Below are 22,881 nucleotides of genomic sequence, written 5' to 3' on the forward strand. Positions count from 1 at the left end.
AAAATTAAAAAAAAAAAAAAAAAGAAATAAATGACAGCAACAATTACCCACCCCCCAATAACGGGGCTATATCAAAGGAACACAGGAACCAGACTAAAAGACCTCCCAATGTCCAAAGCAGGAATATTGTGAGCAACAAAACAAATTAAAAAGTATTAGATTTTAACCCAAAGTATAAAATAAACACCCATGAGTCCCTATTAATATAAATAAATGATTGACTAAATAAACAAATGAAAGAGAATAAACAGATCTCTCACAAAGAAAAATTCTAAATGGTTTCTGCAGCTGCTGCCCTCTCAAAGAGAGGGAACATAACCTGGACCCTGCCCTGGTTAACAGTGGGCTACACACGTGACTTCCTTCCAAAGGGGAAAGTATGGAAAGGAGGAAACGAGGGACACTAGAGTGGAAAACTGGGAAACCTGACAACCTCCCTCAGCAGGGTGATCAAGGTCGACAGTGATGGTCACAAGTCACCTTGATGGTATGCAGCCTTTATAATGTGAGGGGGTTGGCAAACGGACAAGGCAAGAGAGCATTTACCCAAAAGGATATCGGACGTCAAAATAAGCACATGAAAAGACACCCCCCCATCATTCATCATGACAGAAATTGAAAGTAAAACCATAATGAGCTGTGACCACATGCCTATCAGAATGGCAGAGCCTTGGAGACCAGAGTGGACACAGGTAAGTTAAAAACTGGAAGCAGGAAGGACCTCCAGGCGATGATCCTTATGGTAGGAACATGGGTTCTGAGCATTAGAGGGAATATATTTTCAATCAGAAGCCCAAGATCAACAAGAAAAAGAAAAAAATTGTCCTCCACATAGCACACACCAGGGTTTGCCTGCTGGCCTGAGATTGAAGTATCTGGATCCAAAGGAGAGAGTCTTATTTAATTAAATAACAATGGTTTGCCTAATTCATTCCATTACATCAGTTTGGGAGCTCTCAAACACTAAATAGTTGACCAAGTGTAAGTTCTGCTAAACCCTTGGTGCAGTGAAAAATTATTTGGTTCCTAGGCAGCAACCTCCAACAACAGGGGCAACTATGTTCCTTACATTGAAGGAGTTAATATTTTATCAACCTCTCCCATGCAGCAATAGTTATCAGGACACAAAAGATTTCTTTTTTTAAGGAAGAAAAATGGTTTTATGATTTAATCTATTCAGAAAATAAACAAAGGTAGATAAGACTCGAGATTGAGATTGCTCAGAGCCCTCAGAATTTGAGCATCCTTTAGGAATTTCTATGTGGCACGTATCACGTCTCAAATTTATTTGGACACAGAACCTTTTTTCCACAGCGTATCTCCTGGGACTGGTTCTGTAAAACACATTAGCAGCACAATTCCCCAAACTACTTCTGTAACTGTTCTGTGGTCTTCTGCAAGCTGGAAACGTACCAGGGCTGAATAGATCGGCATGTGTTGCTTTCAAAAACCAGGCAGAGTGTTGTCTGAACCTACTTCAGTGAGTCCTCCTGCTCCCTATGATCAGGGGGGGGACCATGAAGAAATGCCCAGGGGTGGGCCTGCTGGCTGAGTGCATATGGGTGCAGTGGAGGCCAGGGTGGAAGGTGAGCAGAAGTGATTGGAGAGCAGAGACAGGAAAGAAATTACTGAGAAGGGCCCCGTGAGGTGTGTTCGGGGCTCTGGCAGGCAGAGGAACCAGGACAAGGATGGAAAGGCTAGATGGGAGCACATCTCCCAGGTCTCAATGATCAGCGCAAGGACGCTGAACTTATTTTTGAAGGACAATCAAATGTCAAAAGGGAGTGGGCAGAGTAGAGTAACAATATGTACAGTCTCTGAATGCATAGGGAGAAGGCTAGAATGAGCCACATGGTGATGGAACACAGTTGGAGACATGGCTACAGTGTGGAAAATGGACTGGGATAGGTGCATGGGTGCGGGGGCTGTTGGAAGGGGTGCAGGAAGCAAAGGCAGCCAAGGGAGAAGTTTGTGGAGTCCTTTGTATCTGAATGCATGTCAAAAGGAAGAAGAGGGGGTGTCAGGATGATTCCCCAGTTTCTGGCCAGCACAACTTGGAGGTAGTAGTAGCAACATTTAATAAGCTAGCAAATATTTAAAGAAGGAAGCAGAGAATCTATGATTTGAGGTGTCTGAGATGCCCCAGAGTGTGTGCTGAGTAGGCAATTGGGGATTGGCTAAAAATTCTAGAGAAAAGGTTATAATTTCTCTCCCCAAAGATACTGAAATAAATTTCAAATGGAATCAAGATGTAAAGGCACAAAATAAACTCACACATGATTATAATGATATAGGAGGATATGTATAGTCTTGATTGATAGAATCTTTCATGAAATGACAACAAAAGAAAATATCAAGATAGAGTGTATAAAATGAAAATGCATGTGTACAAAATAAGACACTTTATACACATTTAAAAAATAAACACAGTGGAAAAATATTTATGACCTTGTCAGATAAAACATAATATACTTCACACAAAGGGCTACTTCAAATCAAGAAGAATAAAGATTAGCATGAAAGGTCTGGCCGAACAGCAGACAGAACGCACAAATAGAGGGCTCCTAAGAGAGGAAGCACCAATGACAAGAAATACGTTGTAAAAGTTTCCAACCTCCCAAGGAATCAAAGACCCACAAATTAAGACAATGCTAAAATGGCACTGCTGCCAGCCAGATGAGGGTTCTGGAGTATCTGTGTCAAATGACGAAGTAAATACTTCTGCCACTCGCCGAGGAGTGGATGTCGGCACCATGTTAATTCTTGTTTTTCTCTTGTTACTGTTTTGTTTTCCTGGAGAATAACGTGGAGATCAGGTATGTGTTCTCCTTGATTCTGAGATTATGTTTTGCGGAAATTATACCAAGAAGTAATAAGTGCACAAGATGTCTAAGAATATCCCTGTCGATGTTGTTTACAAGACGGAAAGGTCACACTGTGGGTAGATGACAAAAAAGTCATGATATTTCATACAAGGATCTACAACCAACCAGTACAAATGTTACACAGAAGCATATTTCTTGATGTGGAAACACGTGGAATAGATATATTTTAAGCGAAAAATGGGTTATATATTAGTAATGGGCAGTTTGATCCCTTTCATGCTCCAGAGTTCATGAATACACACTATTTACTGTCTGCTCTACACCTAGACCTCTGGGAACAATCCCAGGATATCAAAATTATCAAAATGTTAATAATTTCCTTGTAGTGCAGTTTAAAGTGATGGATTTTTCAATAGCCCTGTGTTTTCTATTTTTTTCTCCCATGCCTTTTATTACTGGTAGAATAAAAATATTTGGAAAAAAAAAAAACAGAATACTTTCCCAGTATTAATTTTACCTCCCCTGACTGATATATAAATGTCTCTGTGTGTTTTTAAACCATTCAGGAAAACAAGACCATCTGCAAATCGTTTTCTGGAATAAGCCCATTTCTCAATCCCAGAAAAATAAAAAGAAAAACAGAGCACTGCTCAGACAAATAGAGAGAAGATCAGAAGGTGCTTCTTCCACCTGGTGGCTGTTGGCACCCTACAGGGGGCACAGATGAGGCTCCCCAGGGGTGGAGAAGGAGGAGGCCCTGCAAACTGCTCCAGGGTTTGGAGGCCACAGTGGCTCAGCAGGGGACAGGCCAGCAAGGGGCTCTCATGTTTCTAGTGGCTTCCCTGCCTACTCTTCCAGGGGCACCTGTGAGCCGGCTTCTCTCAACCTGCAGGCCAGAGTGACCCTATGCCCTTGCTGGTTAAGCAAAGTCCAGAGAACACAGACTTTGTCCTGCTCTTTAAATTTCAGGACTCCTGGGTCTGTTAGAAAAACAGAACTGCTGGTTTTGGAGTTCCTCTGAGAATCTGATGAAATGTTAAGAACCTCTCCTCAGCAGACACATCCATAGAACACTCACATCCACTTTTGGAGATTCACGAACTCCTCGAAGTTCATGGAAGTGGTGGCTTTGAAGAAAGATCCCAAGGCTAGGCTGCATACCACAATTGAGAAGTGACTTCCTGACATGGTTCAGTGGCCATTAAGGCTGCTGGGAACCAGCCCCCCCGGCCCCCACCCACTCTCCCAGCCCACTCCTCCTGACCCTCTCCAGCAGCGTCTGTACCCATGCCAGCAACAGACCCGCAACCTGGACGGTCTTCCTAACTTCCCCCACCACCAATTTTCTTCACTTTTCAAAATTCTGTTACTTTTATGTCATTCAATAAAAAGAAATGTAGTAGCTGAATGCAGTTTCAATGGAAGACACTCTCCTTCCTTCCTGACCTGCATTCACACACACACTCTCAGGTGTTCATGTAACGGCTCATTTCTCATGTTTCAAAGCTATAGCTCTGAAAATGCATTGCAATGACAGTTTCAGAAAATCTAAGCACCAAATCCTCATTTCAGTAGAGCCTCATTTAATCACACACAGTTGATTGTTTTAAAATAGATCTTCACGCAAGTACTACCTCCACATTTTGCAATTGTATGCCTATCTGCAATCATTTATGCGAGGAGGATTTGGAGCTATCTTAGCCTTGGCAATATCGGGGACTTGGTGGTAAATTTGAAGACCCAGTGCATGGATCACTTGCCTGTGAAGCCTGGTGCACAGACACAGGTGCCATTCAGACCTTCGGTGTCACAGGTACCTCCGTTCAGACAGCTGACATTGGCGCAGGGATCCTTGTACAATTCGCAATGTGTTCCTGCAAAGAGACAGACACAAAAGGGGTGACTCACGGAGCAATCTCCAGCTCCTGTGGCCTTGAAAGCAAAGTACTTGAATGACATGGGATGGTGTGGGGACAGATTCCGGGGTGTGTGTGTGTGTGTGTGTGTGCACGCGCGCGCGCGTGCCTGTGCCCATTCCTGACTTTAGTGTTGTAAAACATAACTTCTACATTTACTCTTATAAAAACATGGCTCATTGGTAAATAGATTCAATCTTTGCCCACAGGCCCTACCATAAAGAACTTTAATGCACACTTTCTCTGATTACATGTCCCTAATGCGTAGGGCACACAAACAAAAAAAATAAAAACCTGAGAGATAAATTTTTTCAATGGCAAATGCTCTCTGCATCTCCAAAAGAATCAGAAAACAGCTAGACAGTCTTAATAAAATGTCAATATAATTGACAATAGCACCCCCAAAAGTGAGGATCTGGAATCAAATATTTCAGCGAGACCCAGCTCTACTGTGGAGAACTGCAAGACAGGGAAGGATCAGCTCCAGGACTGGACACTGGGCTCGAAGGCCAAACCGCACTCCACACGCAAAGTTAGCGTGCACCCAGCCCGGGCCACATTCCAGGCCCTTGCTCTAATTTATTCTTCCCAAAGACACTGTGAGATAATTGCCCTTATTCCCCCATTTTACAGATGAGGACACCGAGGAAAGAATCTCTGATCACAAGGTGCGATTCAAACCTTCTGCTCATCCAAATTCAGTCTCTGCTTGCTGGATAGTTTGCCTCAGACTGGCCATGAAAAGAAACAAAACTCTGTGGAGCTCAGCACACATTAAATAACAAAGAGGCTTTTAAAAAATATGTAAAGTAAAAACAGAAAATGTCCCATTTCTGGTAACATATATATATATATATTACATATAATAAAAATTACATACATATCTACACGTATATATGCCAATGTCTGAAGCAGGACTGGATTACTTTGACTTCGTATCTATGTATTCTGCTCTGTTGACATCTGCTGGTGTCATTGGAGGGCAAGATGGGTAAACGGATTGGTCTCCCACTCCCCACCCCTGTCCCATTCCCTTAGGACAGAAGGAGAAAGTATATCCTAATACAGGGAAGAGTGTAAATAATGGCATATCTGTCTTTTCTTTAAGCCTTCAGAAAAAATAAGCACAAAGCAGATAACAAGGGCACGGTTTTACTTCATCTGCTCCTGGGCTCGTTGCTTAGCTCATACTGTGCAAGTGGACAGCCACACCCAGTGACTCATCCGGCAGCACTGAAATCACTCTTGCTGGGCTTTTCTCTCTCGTCTTTTTCAATGCTTTCAGAAGTTGGTCTCAAGAAGGAGAAAAAGAAGGAGGAGAATAGAAACAGACTTTCCTGTCTATATTTGCACCAGCGACTTATTGGAGCCAAGCATTTGAGAACGGATGTTCTTTAATTCCTTTTTATCCTCTGCCCATCGTAGCCAAGCTATTAATGATGCTCTGCCAGACGTTGTTCTTGGGGGCCTTTCAGCTTGGCCTTCCCTTTCTTCCTGGGACAACAACCCAGACCCCTTTGTCTGGTGCCTGGTGAGATACGGCCCCCCTAGCCATGTCTGTCTCCAGGGACTTGAAAGAAACTTCCTGGTTTAGGAATCTCAAAGATGAAACCAACTTTAAGATCAGCACACATCTGGTGACTCTTCTTCGTTTGGATGTGCATTGCCTCTTCTCCCAGAAGGTCTCAATTCCCCCCTGATTCTCACATAGCATGGATTCCAGTGAAAAAATAAAATGAAGGAAAACCTTATCTGCTTCAAAATGTTTATCATGAAACAAAAGATTCACATTATTACAAGTTCCCAAGGGGCTGCTCAAGGGGAACTGCTGACAAAAAAAAAAAAAAAAAAAAAAAGACTTTCTGCTCTAGTGAGAAATACACTACACAACGTTCAGGGATGTCTGACACCTGAACAAAACTCCATCAGACCTAAAGTGGAGGCAGTCAGAAGACCCTCCCTGGTTTCTAGTACTGCAGGGGCCAGCGCAGTCAGGGTCATATCGTACGATTCAAGCAAACTCCCACATTGTTCAAATAAGGCTGGAAGGCAAATTCTTGGCCAGATGTGTAAACCTAATTACTTTAAAGTCTTCAGTACAATAAATTTGATGAAAATGTCCAGGACAATAGGCCATCTCAGTCTTTTGCATGTCTGAGCGTCCTGGGGTGTTTTGGCAATAATTGTAGCCCGCTGGCTTTTATTTTCAAAAGATGAGACCTTCAGCCACTTAAGCATCAGTTTAGAGTTTGCTGGCAGCAGGCTTGCTGGACGCGACTCTCCACAGAGACAATCACATGAATTGAGATGGCCTCACAAGCCCCCAGTGAGCATTCAGGTTCCTCCCATTTGTATAAGCTAAGCTTTGGTAACCCCTGCATAAAAATACCCGTCATGCTGCACTGTGGTCATTAGAGCTGGATACCTATGAGCAAGAGACTTAAAAACCGAGAACAAATACCACTGGACACTACTGATGTGCCGGGGGCTCCTGTTAAGGCTGGGGGCCACCCCTTCCTGGGCTCCCAGGTTCTCACCCAGCACTGTCCTGGGCATCCTGCTTCCTCTGACGAGCACGTCGTCCTTCACCCTCCACCCAACCTGGACTCCACCAGGCACATTAGCCCTCGTCCATCAAGGCCAAGGCAAACGTGCCTTCCCTGGAAACTGAACTCTGACAAGACAGAGCAGCTTCTGCCATGGCCCACTGAGAGCAGCTGGGATCCCCGCTGTTACAGAGGTTGCTGTGCCAAATTATAACTCCTCTGTTCCCCTGTCTGAGCCCCCACAAATCTCTGAGGGCCTCTGGAGCAGAAGCCTCATCTTAATGCATGGAAGAAATTACAGCCGTGACACCAGAATCCTGTCATTTCAAAAGGGACAACAGCCGGCCAGTATACTTTGGCCGACACTCAGGTAAGACTGCCAGGAGCAAGAAGCTGTTCCAAATTCCAAATCTGCCTTAGGAACACCCTGTTTGGTCAGGGAAAACCAAGACCGCACTTCAAACTAAGTCTGAAATGACACACACATCACCCGCTGGCACAGCGAGAGGCACGCACCATTACAAAACCTGTGTTTAGTCTCAGGCAAAAATAAACTGCAATTCAGTCAAAACTAATAAAATATTCATACTTTTAATATTAAGGGATGAAGAAGCAATGTTTCTGAAAGGATTTCTATTCCAACAGGCTCCTTACTGACTTTAATTTTAGAATTAAAATGAGATAGAATTTTTAAAAAAACAGCGCATCAATTATATATCTTTGGTGTCATCGCAACTGTAGTGACAATTACTATTTGTAAACAGAAGAGCATTATTTTATCTCCAGGAAAAGTTAGCTAGGTAAAGGAAATTAACCAGAAGTATCCTCTGTACTTAAAATTTTCTTTGAAGCATCATCTCATTTTATTCAAATTTACTTTCTCCATGAACACTTTTTCAGAATTCCAACCATCACAGAGCTTAACATTCACTAGACTGTTCTAGAAATTACCATCGACATCTCAACGTTAGCTGCAGTATTCTGTGTCAGCCTAAGCCTGCTCTTCCAGTAAAACAGTAGTCTGAAGAAGGAAGGAGCCTTGCCATAGTCATTTCTGTCTATCCCAGGACAGGAGAAGGCTGGGCACACCAGATACCCAGAATACTTGCTCCTGATCAGACAGATTTAGGCACAGAAACAACCTCATCAAACAAAGGAGGAGTGCACATTCTTTCAACCATAGCCTCTAAAAATCAAACAAGTAAAAAGGACATGACCAAAACTATAACCCGGTAATCTCATTTCTGAGACACTCGCACCCCATCTAATCCAGAAACTATGAAAATTATATGAATAAAGATGTTCACTCAAGATTATTTATAACAGCCCATTAGAGTCAATCAGTACGAGCCATCAGAGGATCCAAGTAACAAGGGCACAGATAAGTTGTCCCTCATGGGCACATTAGTCAGCCTTCTTAGCAAGATAGAGATCAAATCTAATAACATGTTAGGTATGGGCATAGTACACAATTGTCGTTATACTCAATTACAACTGTAAAAGCATGGATATTAAAAGAAATGGAAGCTATAAAATTATTGCCCTTGCTTTATGTTGTTAAAAACTATGAGCAATTTAAAATTTTCTCTTTTTTCTAAAATCTTTACTGTTGTTAGGTTGTTTTTATAATTAAAAATTGAGGGGCTGAGGCTGTAGCTCAGTGGTAATGCACTTGCCCCGCATGCATGAGGCACTGAGTTCGATCCTCAGCACCACATAAAAATAAAGATACTGTGTGTTCTTCAAAAAAAAAAATTGAAGTGTTTTCTTTCAAACTCGTCACCAAAAATTTCAAATAGATATGTGGTTGAGCATGTGATTTTTCTCTGCCAGAAATGAAAATTAATCCAAGATGAGGCCATACCTTGACCTTTTCAACAATCTGAGGTTACGAACATGACCAAAGTCCTATCGGACCAAACACCAAGCAGCTTGGACTAGTGTTGAAGGCAGTACCGACGTTTGGGTGAGTCTGAGGAGAGGTGCTCTGGGGCCCTCAATGCAGCTGGCTTTCTCACAATGTGATTATCCACAATGGAAACTTTGATCTTAGGAAAATGTTCTAGGGGGCTTCCTTTATTTAATTGATATGTTGAACCTTAGTCTTAATTCAAGTAAATATAGCTATTGAGCATCTTGTGTGTGTACAAATCACCATACTAAGAGCTGCAGAGAATTTAAAAAGAGAAACCCAGGCAAGTGGTACACATCTGTAATCCCAGGGACTCCAGAGGCTGATGCAGGAGAACTGCAAGTTTGAGACTAGCCTTAGCAACTTAGCAAAACCCTGTCTCAAAATAAAAAGGGCTTTGGATGCAGCTCAGGTTCAATTCCCAGTATAAAAAAAAAGAAAAAAGGGAAAACCCTGTATAGTTACTGCCTTTAGTGATTATGATTTTAGTGAAGGGGAGAGGAAACTCTGGAGCCAGAAAGCCTGAATACAAGGCTAAATATAATGGTCGTGGCAAATATTAGGCAAATACTGGGTAATGTCATAAGGTATCTGTTTGGGTGAGCATTTCAGATAGTGGATGAGGCACAGACACAGAAGCAGGTGAAGGAAAATGGGAGGGGAAGGGGCCAAGAAGGAAACTCTGGGGCCAGAGCATTCAGGATATCAGGGGACAAAGACTGAGGGTGGGAGGGAAGAGTCAGGTGGAAGGAATGGGCTGCAGAACAGGGATCAGGGCTATGTATATAGTCCTTGCAGCCAGTTGGGCAAAGGGCAGGAATACTGTCAATACTGTCGGGAAGGGGAAGCCGATGATGTCCCAGAGGAGCCTCCCAGTAGCAGTAGTGCACCAGGCATTTCCCAGAATACCTCTGGCCACTGCATGGACACGCACAGCAAAAGAGGGTAAGGAAAGAATAAAAAGAAACAGAAGCACCATCTGGGCCAGCTCTCAGGAACCTGCTGAAAAAAGAAAAAGAGTAGAAAAGACTTTAAGTGAGTAGAGGAGGATGTGAAGTCGAAGAAGAGGGTGTTTTTTTTTCATCATTATTATTCATATAAAATTAATGTGGAAGTGCCAGAACATTCTGTTTTTTATTTAGCAGCTCGATTTTTTTTTTCTAGCACCATTTTTTAATTCCCTTCTCATTCACAGTGATTCCCCTTTGAGAGCCGTACATTATAGCTGTGGACAATGGTTTCTGGGCCACTTCTCCTTTCGGTGGCCTGTCCATTCTTGCACCAGGATCGTATGAATGAAATCATCATCGTAGTATTAGAATCAGCTTTAACATCTGGAAGAAGTGCCACCTCATTTTCCCTTTTCTAAATGTTGTTAGTTATCATTGCCCAACTTCTCCTTGCACTCCTTCTTTTTAGGAGTTTATATTCTCATTTGTTGAAGTTTTTTAAGCATAAAGCAGTTAAAATCACCACTTAAAAACACATAGAAGTCAAGTAGGAAGTTAAAGCCCAACCCCCGACACACTACCTCTTCCCATCCAAATAAGTACTAGTTAGCAGTGGATGCTCGCCTGAGGACAGTCACCCCAAGCCTCATCAATTTAGCAAAACTCAACACTTTACCTGCCCATTGAACACACCCATGTGCCTCCCAGGCCTTCCTATCCCACTCTCTCTGAGTCATGAGTTTGGTTAAAATAATATAAAACTTTAGTTTGCTTATTTACATCTGTCCTTAAGAGCAGGTGTGGCAGACAGACTCTGTGTGACCTTACTCCCAATGTAATTCCCTCCCTTTGGGTCTGAGCTTCTAATCAAAAGCATATGGCAAAGTTAAGAGATTTTGAAGACGCACTTATGATTCTAATAGGTTGGCTCTGAGTTATCCTAAGTGGCCTGACCTGGCCTGGGTGTGCCCGTAAGAGGGTCCAGGCCACCCCTGAATCCAGGAGCTGGGAGGAAGGAGCATGGCTCTCACTGTTGTGGACCTCTAAGGAGCAGGCCATTGTCAATTCTACAGCCACGAGGATGTGAATTTGCCCCTGAGCTGCAGGGGATCCAGCAGCTTGTCCCCAGTCAAGCCCCAGAGGAGGGCTCAGCCTAGCCAGCACCTTCACTCTATCCTCTGAGATGCTGGACCTCGAAGGAACCTAGGTTATCATCTAACCCACGGAACAATTAGACAAAAAAATCTGAAAAGGCATTTGAAGTCGCCTTAATACCAGTGTGTAGAAATTTGTTCTGTAGCAATAGAAATGTGTTTTAATTAAGAGGCTTTCCTTTGCCCTTCAATTACTATTCACAGTCAATGTCACCTCTCTAGGTTGACCCCTGCCTTGAAGGAAGTCAGGGCCACATTCCTGGCATTCTAAGGCTTCCCCTACCTGGACATCTTTGTTCTGACTTAGTTCCCATCTGGTGAGGATACTGTTTAAAACCCTATTCCTGAAGAGGGCATGGGGGCGGGGTGGCTTCTGTACCCTTCAATAGACAGCCGTGTCTTTCTTTCACCATCAAATACGGATGATCTTTTGATGCCCAGTCCCTTTTCCTTAAAAATATGGCTCCACTGTTGTCTACCTTCCTTAGAGAGAAGAGCAGCTCAAGATGGTGGACTCTCTTTCCCTCATATGCAACTCTACCCATGGGCAGAATCCTGCGAAAATTTCTCTCTCTTTTTTTTTTTTTTTATTGGTTGTTCAAAACATTACAAAGGTCTTGACATATCATATTTCATACATTAGATTCAAGTGGGTTATGAACTCCCATTTTTACCCCAAATACAGATTGCAGAATCACATCAGTTACACATCCACATTTTTACATGATGCCATATTAAGGAGAGAAACGAATTATAGTAGATGGGGTAGAGAGAGAAGATGGGAGGGGAGGGGAGGGGGGATAATAGAGGATAGGAAAGGTAGCAAAATTTCTCTTTATCCTAGGATTCTGCCCAGAGATCTCAACTTGGGCGTCACCCTCATCAATCACTCCAGGCACCCATTTTATTGAAACAAGGTTTCCCTCAGCTTGTCCCCGTCTTCCCTTTGAAGTCAGTCAATTCTGCTTTGTCTCCATGTGTCCCTTCTCCCGGAGCGGCTGTCACTCAGACAGAAGCAGTTCCCTCAGATCTTTTCTCCACATTTCCTATCTTTTCACTCATGGTTTCCATTTCCTCATATTTTTATGTCTTTCATAAAGTGGTTCCTCCTTTTGCTTTTCCAGATCCAGATTCAATTTGGGGCGGAACACATTACTTTTTTCACTTCCTCTCCAGTGGTTAGAGACTCAATTTTGTTTTCCTTTCCCTCGATTTCCTTCTCCTTTTCCCTTTCCCTTCTCCTTCTCTCTCGGAGTTGCTAGTACCAGCTCCCCGTCCTGGTTGGGCTGGAGGGCGGCCATCACGACCCACAGGTGACACTAGAGATCCTCCCCCAGTGCTGGATGGGCCAGCCAACTGGGTCCTGTCTGCTAAGGCCTGGGGCAGAGAGAGGCCTCCAGTTTGGGGTTCCTGGGGCTCTCACCACTGTGATTGGAGTGAGATATTTTCTCCTAACCACACAATAAATAAAGGGCTAGCTTAGCCCTGGGGCAATTCTCTTAAAGGACAGCCCATATACACGAGGTCAGGCGACACCTCTGCCTCATAGAGTCCCACACAGCATTTACAGGTGCTTCCTCTCAACGAGCTGAGGGGGCCTTTCAGGCACAGATGTCCACTGTCCGAGTCCTTGGAGCTCCCTGCGGTCCGGTCCCCTATTCCTGCTTCAAGCAAAGGCCCCCAGACCTACACCCTTTTGAAAACCCGGATCTTCAGATGCATTGGAGACTCCTCCGCACGGTCTACCTCTCCAGCAGAGAGCAGGGGCATGGGAGTATTGACTGTGGACCAGACCTGCCATCTTCCCACCACATGACCTGCTTCTTCTTCCACTGTCCCCTGCATGGCCTCTCACCTACACCTCCCAAGCCACCTTAATAATGCCTTTTGTTTCCAGCTCTTTATACATTCAACAGAAGAGAGAGCTGGGATACAAGAAGAAGGAAAAGGTGAGAGATTTTTTTCAGTTTATCAGAAAGAAACTTAAGACTTGCAAATTGGTCTCCCCAGACCCCAAAACCATTCCAGCCTCAGTATTGATTTTGATTCTAAACAGATTCATGCTCTAATTAGAGGCACATGCATTAAAGTGGAGGAAGCCAGGAGGAGGTCATCGGGAGCCAGCTGGCTCAGGAAGGCCAAGAACCGCTCACCTTTGTACTCTGCCAGGCACACACACTCATAGCCATTAACGAGGTCCCTGCAGGTCGCGGTGTTCAGGCACGGAGCAGAGAGGCACTCGTTGTATTCCTCCTCGCAGTACAGACCGTGGTATCCTGGGGACAGAGAGAAAGGCCTGCCGTCAGAGGAACCCCACTTTGAACCCGCCCTGGACCAGCCTGCTAGGAAGGCACCAGGTACTCCCTGGAGAGTGCCCCGACAGCTGGGGTTGGGGAGCTGGATCTTACAGGGTAAGACTGAACTGTGGATTTGGGGGGAGGCTATCAACAACAAAAGTATTCTTATTGTGCTTTTCTGTGATTCCCAATATGGAAGATGTGATCCCGTTTAGCCACTGGAGGGTCACAATTTTGTGTCCAGTGGTTCTGATGTGGGGGCGATGGGCACCTCAGTGTGTGGACTAGAGCCTTAGGGGAATGAGAAACAGGTTCTTTCAAGGACAATAACCACATTTTCCTTCCAGATCAATTAGAAAAATGAGCTTAACTAAAGAAAAAAATTTTTAAGGAGCGTACACCAATGTGTTTCCTTTGTTTCTCAGGTTCACAGAGAAAATCAGCTCCGAGGGCTTAACTGAAATTCCTGATGAAAAATGGGTTTTGTTATTGTTGATTTAAACATATGACAATGTAAGTTGTAATATTTCAAACTATACTTAATTTTTTGAATTATTAAAAGTATAATAGGAATAAAGAAAAAGAATTCAGCAATTTCTTGATCAAGATGGCTTTTCCTTGCCTATGTGCAAACCAGGTGTTTATTCCAGGTGAGCAGGAGACAGGGTTCTTTGGGAGTCACTCACGAGGCCCGTGCTGATTTCAACTTTCAACAACATGTGTTGTTGCCAATTTGCAGGGAATCAGGCCATTTGTCTCCGGCCCTGTCCAAGTAACCAGAAACATGTGTCTTCCGAAATCGCAATTTAGATAAGCAGAAAAAATGACACCTTGCACTAGTGGGAATCAGAACAACAGGTTTCCCCAGCCCCTTCAACACACCCCAGAGCCGACCCCCGAACTCAGAAAGCCCCATTAGAACACGCTCGGGAGTGGAACCCGCTGGTTCCTATGCTTATCGCCAAAGTAGGTTAAGCTCATATTTGCATTATTAACGGAGCACTTTTCAAGTGTGTTGCCACTTCAGTTATTTTTGAACTGCTTTCCAAATTTAGGCAGTGATAATGGCCCCTTTGAAGAGACCTTGACCTACCTAAGACAAATATACCGTGGGTTTCAACTGTTCTATCTTACCCTACTTTTTGTAATTTTAGGGAAATACTTCCTATTACTCTTTATCAGATTATTTCAATCATCTAGGTAAAAGATTCTCAACCAGCAGCAATTCTGTCACTCGGAGGTGACATTTGAGAACCTTTGGAGACATCTGTAGCTGGGGTGAGGGGACAGGGCATCTATCAGGTAGGAACAAGGATGCTGCTAAGCATGTGGCAATGCATAGGACCCCCCAAGACCCAGAGCAAAGACTTTGGATCAGAGGACAGCAAACTCTAGCCCACAGGCCAAATCCATCCACCCTGTCTCTGTAAATAAGATTGCACTTGAAACATGGCCACCTGCTTTTATGTCTAGCTGTGTTTATGTCTCCTGTGGCTGCTTCCTCACTGCAACAGCAGGCTGGGTAGTTGCTCCAGAGACCTGTGGGCTTCAAGGCCTGCATATTTACTATCTGGCCCTTATAGAACACATTTGCTGAGTCCTGATCTCAGGTCATTGGAAGATCTTTCTTCTTATAGGAGTTTTGGGTATAAAATCCTTATCAAATCATGCTTTGCAAATGCTTCCTCCCATTCCACAGGCCACCGTTTCTCTCTGCTGATGGTTTCCTTTGCTGCTCAGAGGCCTTTGGTTTGATGCAGTGGCTCTGGTCTATTTTTGCCCCTGTGGCCTGGGATTTCGATATCCAAGAAATTACTGCCAAGACCAATGCTATGAGGCTGCTCCTCTGGGTTTTCTTCTAGGACGTCCACAGTTTCAGGTCTTGCATTAAGTCTTTAATCCATTCCAAGTTTACTTGTGTGTATGGTGTAAGTAATAGCACTGGGTAAGAGGTCCATGAAAAGATACCTGACATCATTAATCATCAGGGAAGCGCAAATCAAAACTACCATGAGATATAACATCATACCTGTTAAGATCGCCATTATAAAACAAATAAAATAAACATCACAAGTATTAATGAGGATGTAGAGAAACTGGAACCCTTGGGCCATGTTGATGGAAATTTCAGCAGTGTAGCTGCTACGGAAAACAGTAATGAGATCCCTCCAAAAATAAAGATAAAACACCATATGATCCAGCAATCCTGTTTCTGGGTATTTATCCCAAAGCACTGAAAACAGGGTCTCAAAGATGTATTAGTACTCCATGTTCACTGCAGTGGAAACACCCAGAATGTCCATCAACAGATGAATGAATTTTAAAAAGTGACACCTACATACACATACAGAGGAATATTATTCAGGCTTAAAAAAAGAGGAAATCTTGTCATAGGCTACAACATGGACAAACCTTCAGCCCACGATGCTAGGTGAAATAAGCTGGCCACAGAAGGACAGGTATTGCTGATCCTACTTACAGGAGGTCAAATTCACAGAAATAAACAGTAGGATGTTGGCTGACAGGGGGCTGGAAGAGGAGGAGACAGGGAGTGGCTGTTGTGTTGCACAAGGGCACACATGATAAACAGCTCTTCAGTGTATACTGAAAAATTCATTAAGAGGGTAGACTTCTTGTTGTTTCTGATAATAATAGATATATGTATGGATAAAGAGTTAAGTGTCCTTCATCTCCTTTTCCTGATTATGAAAACTTTTTTAGGGTCAGGACAAACAGCATCGTTTTGATGGTGTTTGGTCTCCCCTCCCCACAGGTTTTTATCAACCAGGAAGGCTAATACATGACTACAAAAAGTCTTTACCCTCTGGATTGAGGTGTTATATACACAGACAGAAATCAAAATCAAGTCTCACGAAGTCACCCCTAGTTGTTTCATATTTTGAAAACAGTATCATCATCTTTTTCTTCTAGCAACCTGAAAAGCAAATGAGGAAGTTATTTTACAGAGATAATTGAGCTGACTCTGTTTTTCTTCCTTGGGGGAAACACAGATAAAGGTTTCATATTCTAAAACTGTTTCTTCAGAGATGGTAACATTTAAATGTCTTTATGGAAATGTCAAGACACCCTTTGCACTTGATGCCAAAGAGCCTGAATCAGACTGAATAAAAAGGCATTCCTTCCAAAAGAGAAGGGTTCTGGGAAAATGAGGCAGCCTCCTCCTGCTGATAATCAATTCAGGCAAACAAAGTAGCTCAGGGCGGTATGCCCAGGACATGAAAAATAAGCTGGTCCAAAGCGTTTCTTAAAAATCAAATGAGAGACCAGAAGGGCGGGATCAGAGTGGCTCTCCAGGGTGCTGCTCTTCAGCACCAATACTCTGTCTCCATATGATGTGCTCCTGAATATTCAGCTCCAACAACTGCTTTTGATTTGAGAGAACACAGCACCTGGGCGAGGGAGTGAGAGCGGCCATGTTTACACTAAGTGGATGGCTTCATCGACACAGAGAAGTAGAACCAGGGCAACACAGGATTAGTCGAGGACCAGCTGAACTTTGGCCGTGTCCACTGGGGGCCTTGCTGGGACACCAGGTAGCACAGGCAGCTTTTGGAAATATGGGTGTAAGTGGCATAGAAAGAGCACTTTGGGACTAGCTGCCTGGAAGGTGTGTTGAAGTCTTCCCAAGAAGCGAATGGAAAGGGAAGAAAGAAGGCACCAAGGTCAGATCTCAGAGATGTCAGGCGGACAATAAAAACCCAGATCAGCACGCTGGGCAAGGACCAGGTGGAGGAGAAAAGAGCACGCGGCACACAGTGTGGAGGGCAGGGAGGGGAGGAAGTCAGGGGGATGGTTAGAAGGGCCACGGGACCTTGCAAGAATGACAACTGGATTCGAGGAGCAGGAGGTCATTGGAGTCCCTCAAAACCACAGATCTTAACAGGGAAGAGGATGTCGGTTAGAGGATGTTTTGGAGGCTAGAGGTGAGAAGAGTTGTTATCACAAGGGTTGGAACTTTCTACTAGAATTCAGTGGGTGGAGACCAGAGATACTTAACACCTTGCAATGTCTAGGATTCTCCTGCACAGCAAAGAAAGGTCTGGCATCCTTCAAACTTTGGACTCTCCCTACTCGAGGTGCATGTAATTGAAAACTCTGTTGATGCTGTCCTGGACTAGAAGCTCACTGCTGATCCCAGGTTAGAGTTCGACTGGTTTCTCCTGAAATGTCTCCTGGATAACCAAGAGACAACTTCTACCAGCAGTTGCTCACCATTTTGGAAAATGACCTCACCGGTAGAATTTAAGTCACCAAGAAAGAACACACACCTATAACAGTATAAGATGAAAACAAAAATATTGCATTCTTAGAGAGTTTTCGGACAGATCTATGCAAAAACACTCCCACCCCAGTTACTCATCACAGCTGAGTGATCTCCATCTTTATCTCCATCTTAGCACTTGGAACTGGATGAAATCGTATTTCTCTACTTGGTTACTGTTTCTCTTCCCCACTATGATATAAATTTGAAGGTCAAGGCCACAGCTGCAGTGTTCACAGCTGTACCACAGTTATCTGGTACAGAAAAACTATACACATCATCGTTCAGTCAGTACCCAAAACGCTACCAGCAGCACCCACTTAAGATGTGCCTGTGATGGCTGGGGCTTCCAGGTGCCCCAGGCACAGAGCTAAATGGCAGGGCCTCCCACCTTCAAGGAGCAGCAACATTAGTGCCACCTGCTGGGGGTCAGGCCCTTTATGTGTGTTGACTTGTTTAATTGTTAATCCTTATGCAAATCCAAAGGCATGGGCAGGACTGGTCCCAGTTCCAGGGGGAATTAAATAAGAATGGCAGAGTAAAGAAATGGGCCAAGGCCACCCAGTCAAACCTCCGTGCTCCTCCTGCTTCCCCATGTTGTCCCCAAGATGCATGCTAGTGTTACTTTGCTGGGGGGACGTGGTAGGAAGGGGGGGGTGCCATAACAAGGTACCACAGACCAGTTCTATTAAACAACAGAAAGCTCTTTTCTCTCCGTTCTGGGGGCTGGAAGTCCAATGTCAAGCTGTGAGCAAGTTCCATTTGCCCTCTGACCTCTCTCCTTGTCTTAGATGGCCACCTCACTGAGTCCTCACGTGGCTTCTTCTCTGTATGTGAACACCCCTGGAACACTTCTTCTAAGGCCCCCAGTGCTGTTGGGTCAGAGACCCACCCTCTTGGTCTCACTGAATGCTCATTACCTTTTTAAAAATTCTATCTCCAAAGGCACATTGGGGGTTAAGACTTCAGGGCACAGATTTTGGAAGGACATGATTCAGTCTGTAACATTTCAGATCAGGTTTTTTCAACCCCAGGACTACAGAAGTTCCCTCTTATCCGGAGTTTCACTTTCTGCAGTTTCAGTTATCTGCAGCAAATGGTGGCCTGGAAATATTAAATGGAAAATTCCAGAAATAAACAATTCAGAAGTTATAAATTGCATGCTCCTCTGAGTAGCATGATTAAATCTCACACCATCTCTCTCTGTCCTGCCTGGGACATGAATCATCCTCTTTTCCGGGCATCCATGCTGTATTCTAGGTGTGCTCAGGGGGAACCAGCCTTCACTACCTGCAGGCTGTGCACCGTGGATTTAACCCATCAAGGTTCAAAAATATTGGGAAAAGGCTGCCTTTGACTGAACAGGTACAGAGTGTTTTTCTTGCCACTATTCCCTAAACAATACAGTAAAGCAGCTATTTGCATAGCATTTACATTCTGTTAGTTACTATAAATAATCTAGAGACATTTAAAGTATACGAGAGGATGTGGGTAGACCATATGCAAATACTACACCATTTTACACAGAGGACCTGAGCATTACAGGTTGGGGTAGCTATGGGGGAGGGGCACTGGAACCAGCACCACCCAAATGCCAATGGATGACCATACAGAGTTTGGCACTTCACCTGGTGTCAGGTATCCACTGGGGGTCTTGGAATGGATCCCATGGATAAGGGGGACGCTGCATTGACATGCTCAACCAGGTCAGAGCTGTCCCGCACATTGCAGGGTGCCCAGCAGCAGGAGCCCTGCACTCTACGTGCTGGATTTCAGGGGCACCACCCCACCCTGGTTGTGATGATTTAAACGGTCTCCAGATGTGGTCACATATCTGTTGGAGCACACAAATTTCTTTTGAGACCCACTGTCCTAGATCCTCTTTATGAGAGCAATTTGGGATGATTTGAGGAGACACGGTTTTCAAATGGCTGCAAAGAGTGAGAGCAAACCCCGCCAAGGCATGAGTGTTCGGGAAGTGCTGCAGGACATCTGCCCTGTGGATATCTGCCCTGTGGTCTGCGGTAACACCAACCCCTCAGGTGACTCCAGCAGTGCTATCCCATGGATACCCGAGGCTGGGTCACACCCAAGAAGTGGGAGAGAAGGAGGAATGACAGGGACAGCCCACCTGGAGATAAGTGAGGAGCCCCTTGGCATGTCCCTCACCAAGCTGAGGATCATCCAGGCTCCCATAAATCTGGCTGATGGAGCTGTCGTCTAGGAAGAGCTATCCCTGCTCTTTGGTGAGAGGGTGACAGCCCATCATGGATGAGTGGCAGGTGAAGGTCCTGTCTGAAGAGGCGCTATTCTCCCCACAGACAGGAGAGTTCTTCTCCACCAGATCCTCGTTCCCTCTCATAGGATCCCAAGACAACACCAGCTAATCTTTCGAGCAAGACCAGCTCTGGTTCATACCAGCTACCCCTCGCCTGGCCTGTCACATGCTCACACTGAGAAATCCAGATCTGTAAGACTCTAGCTGTAGCCAGATGGCTTTCACACCTGGGGTGACAAATTCTGGCAACTCATCCTTTTGTGTCACCTCTGGAGGGTGATGTGGGTTTCCTGCCACCTCAGAAAAAGAAGAGAAGCAGGACCTTCAAGGAACCGTTACAACATGTCCAGGACGAGCAGGTCAGGCCCCAGGCTCCCTCCCCAGCGCAGACTGGTTCAAGGGAGGTGAGGGGGGGTTTAGAGTGCTCTAGGGGTTTGGGGTTTGTTTTTGCTTGTCAGTTGAGCTGAAGTAAGTGGGAGTGGGGGGACAGTCCGGGTAAGGGTGTGTTGCAACTCAAGGATGCTCGCCTCCTTTCCAGGTGAGTAGATAAAATGTGAGAGCCCATGACTCCCTGATTCAAGTCTAGGCAGCTCCCCAAGAGATCAAATCCTCTCCCTCGCCCCTAGAGGTTAAAGATATGGGCACAGAGAGTGTCATCCTACTCTATCAGTAGGACTGTGAGCTTCCAAATTCTGGTGAAACTCACGAGGGACACAGTCCTGTGACACTGTGGGGTATCAGGTGGTGCTTTCATTTCACTATGGCAAAGCTTTATGGCAAGGGAAACTATGTGTCTGTCTCCCTCATGTCTCTTCGCTGCTAGGTTCATACTAGGAATCTATTTAGAACAAAAAAAAATGAACCCAGGGTGTCTCCCCTGCCTACATTAATCCTATCAAGCACAGATGCTCTCTCTAAACAGACCTGCTGATGTTGAATATGCGCACCTACCACTGAGCAGCCACACCCGCTACACACACACAATAAAGCATGAAAACATGTGTGAACAGGAAGTGTTCTAAGTAAACCCAGAACGTTATTGGTGCATGAGGACCGGCTGTGGAGACCGCTTCTTTCTATTACTCCCTAATTTCTTATCCTATTATTGCTCATGGCACCTGGACCAGAAAAGAAAACATATTTCAAAAGACCCATCCCAGTCAATATTTCCACTATTGCAGTTCTTATAAACATTGAACTGGAAGGACTGAAGACAGAGGCCGTGTTCAAGTGTTAGATTGTGAAACCTCCCTGTTATTTGTGATACTGAGCCATCTACAAATTCCCACTTCTCTCCCTGGGCTTCCAAAAGGCTGGATGGTGAAGAGTCGGCTCTAAACACATCCTAACTGCACAAACCAGGTGTTTTCATTCTCTTCACTGCAAAGACCTGCTGCCTTTCACAGCCACTTGGCAACAGGTGGTGACTCTCTGGGTCTCCTGCTTTGCCTCCTCAATCAATTATCCTCTGGTTCAACAAAGACCTATCAAACGCCGACTCCATACCAGGAGGTGTGCTAGTCACTGAGGCCAGACAGTGAGTGGAAACAGGTGCAGCGCCTCCACTGGGGCACCAAGACAAAGCCGTCAGTCAGCCAGGCCCCGAGGCCCACAACTGTAATCCCAGCAAGTTGGCAGGCTGAGGCAGGAGAATCACAAGTTCAAGGCCAGCCTCATCAACTTGGTGAGGCCTTGCCTCAAAATGAAAAATAAAAAGGGCTGAGGATGTGGTCTGGGTTCAATCAAAAGAAAGAAAGATTGACTGATCAAACACCCAAATCCATATAGAACCCGCTGGGTAACTGGAAGTCGTACATGGCTGGGAGCAGGGGTAGGGACAGTGGACTGTGCCCCGCGAGGCAGCCCTGAGGAAGGGGAGTGAGAAGAGAGCAGGGTGCACACAGGAGGGATGAGAGAACTCGGGGCAGGAGAAGCAGCATGTGTGCAGGATCCCCCAGGGAGGGAAACTGGGCTCCCGGCTCCTCTGGAGATGGGCAGAGTGACCGAAGGCGGGAGGCAGGCAGGGGCTGGGCCTGTGATACGTGTAAGGGAGGGAACAAGATCTGACCTGCACCTCAGAAAGAGGACTCCAGTTACCTGCTGGAGAATGAGGGGACCAGGAGAACCCGTGTGGAGACACCGAGTCGTCCTGCCTGGGATGAGGGTGCGGCATTCAGGGCCATCTAAAAGGTCAAGCAGAGACACCTGGTAACAAACAGGATGTGAGAGTGAGAAAGAGGAGAGGCTGAGGGCCAGGCTGAGGCGCAGACGCTGAGCTCTCTTCACAAGGGGTGGAGGAACTAGCCCTCGCCGGGCCCCTCCAAGGGCCCATTTGGTTCTCAGCACATTCAAATGCAGCAGAATTTCATTAGGAGGAGGCAGCTGGGGAGGGGGCTAGAGTGGAAAGGGGTGTGGAAACACTGTCTAGGAGAACTGGACCTTAGGTGAACAAAAGGGAGCATGTTTCTCCCAGGAAAACAGCAGCAAGCAGGAGTCCCTTGATTCACTTAATGGAACCCAGTGCTGAGGAGGTTGATGGGCTGTGGCTGAAAAAGAAAGGTGATGTGTGAGAAGACGGAGGATGCCAGGGTGGGAGGGAGGCAGACACAAGGAAGAGCAGGAAGAGAAAGGAGCCTGGGAGGGGAGGAGGAGGGAGAAGGAGGAGGCAGAGACCCGGAGAAGGAGACAGAAAGAAAAATAAAGGACAGAACCCCAACCCCC

General features: G+C 45.2%; 1 protein-coding gene across 1 annotated transcript in view; it reads right to left on the reverse strand.

The window, feature by feature from the left end:
• The window catches only part of Dner (delta/notch like EGF repeat containing), a 294,692-nt gene that overhangs the window by 27,630 nt on the left and 244,181 nt on the right, over positions 1 to 22,881 (reverse strand). Inside the window, 2 exon segments of the mRNA XM_015481018.2 lie at positions 4,586 to 4,699; positions 13,457 to 13,579. Of these exon segments, the coding sequence (XP_015336504.2) occupies positions 4,586 to 4,699; positions 13,457 to 13,579 (237 nt within the window).

This window comes from Marmota marmota, unplaced genomic scaffold (assembly GCF_001458135.2).
Source record: "Marmota marmota marmota unplaced genomic scaffold, marMar, whole genome shotgun sequence".
Taxonomy (NCBI): Eukaryota; Metazoa; Chordata; class Mammalia; order Rodentia; family Sciuridae; genus Marmota; species Marmota marmota.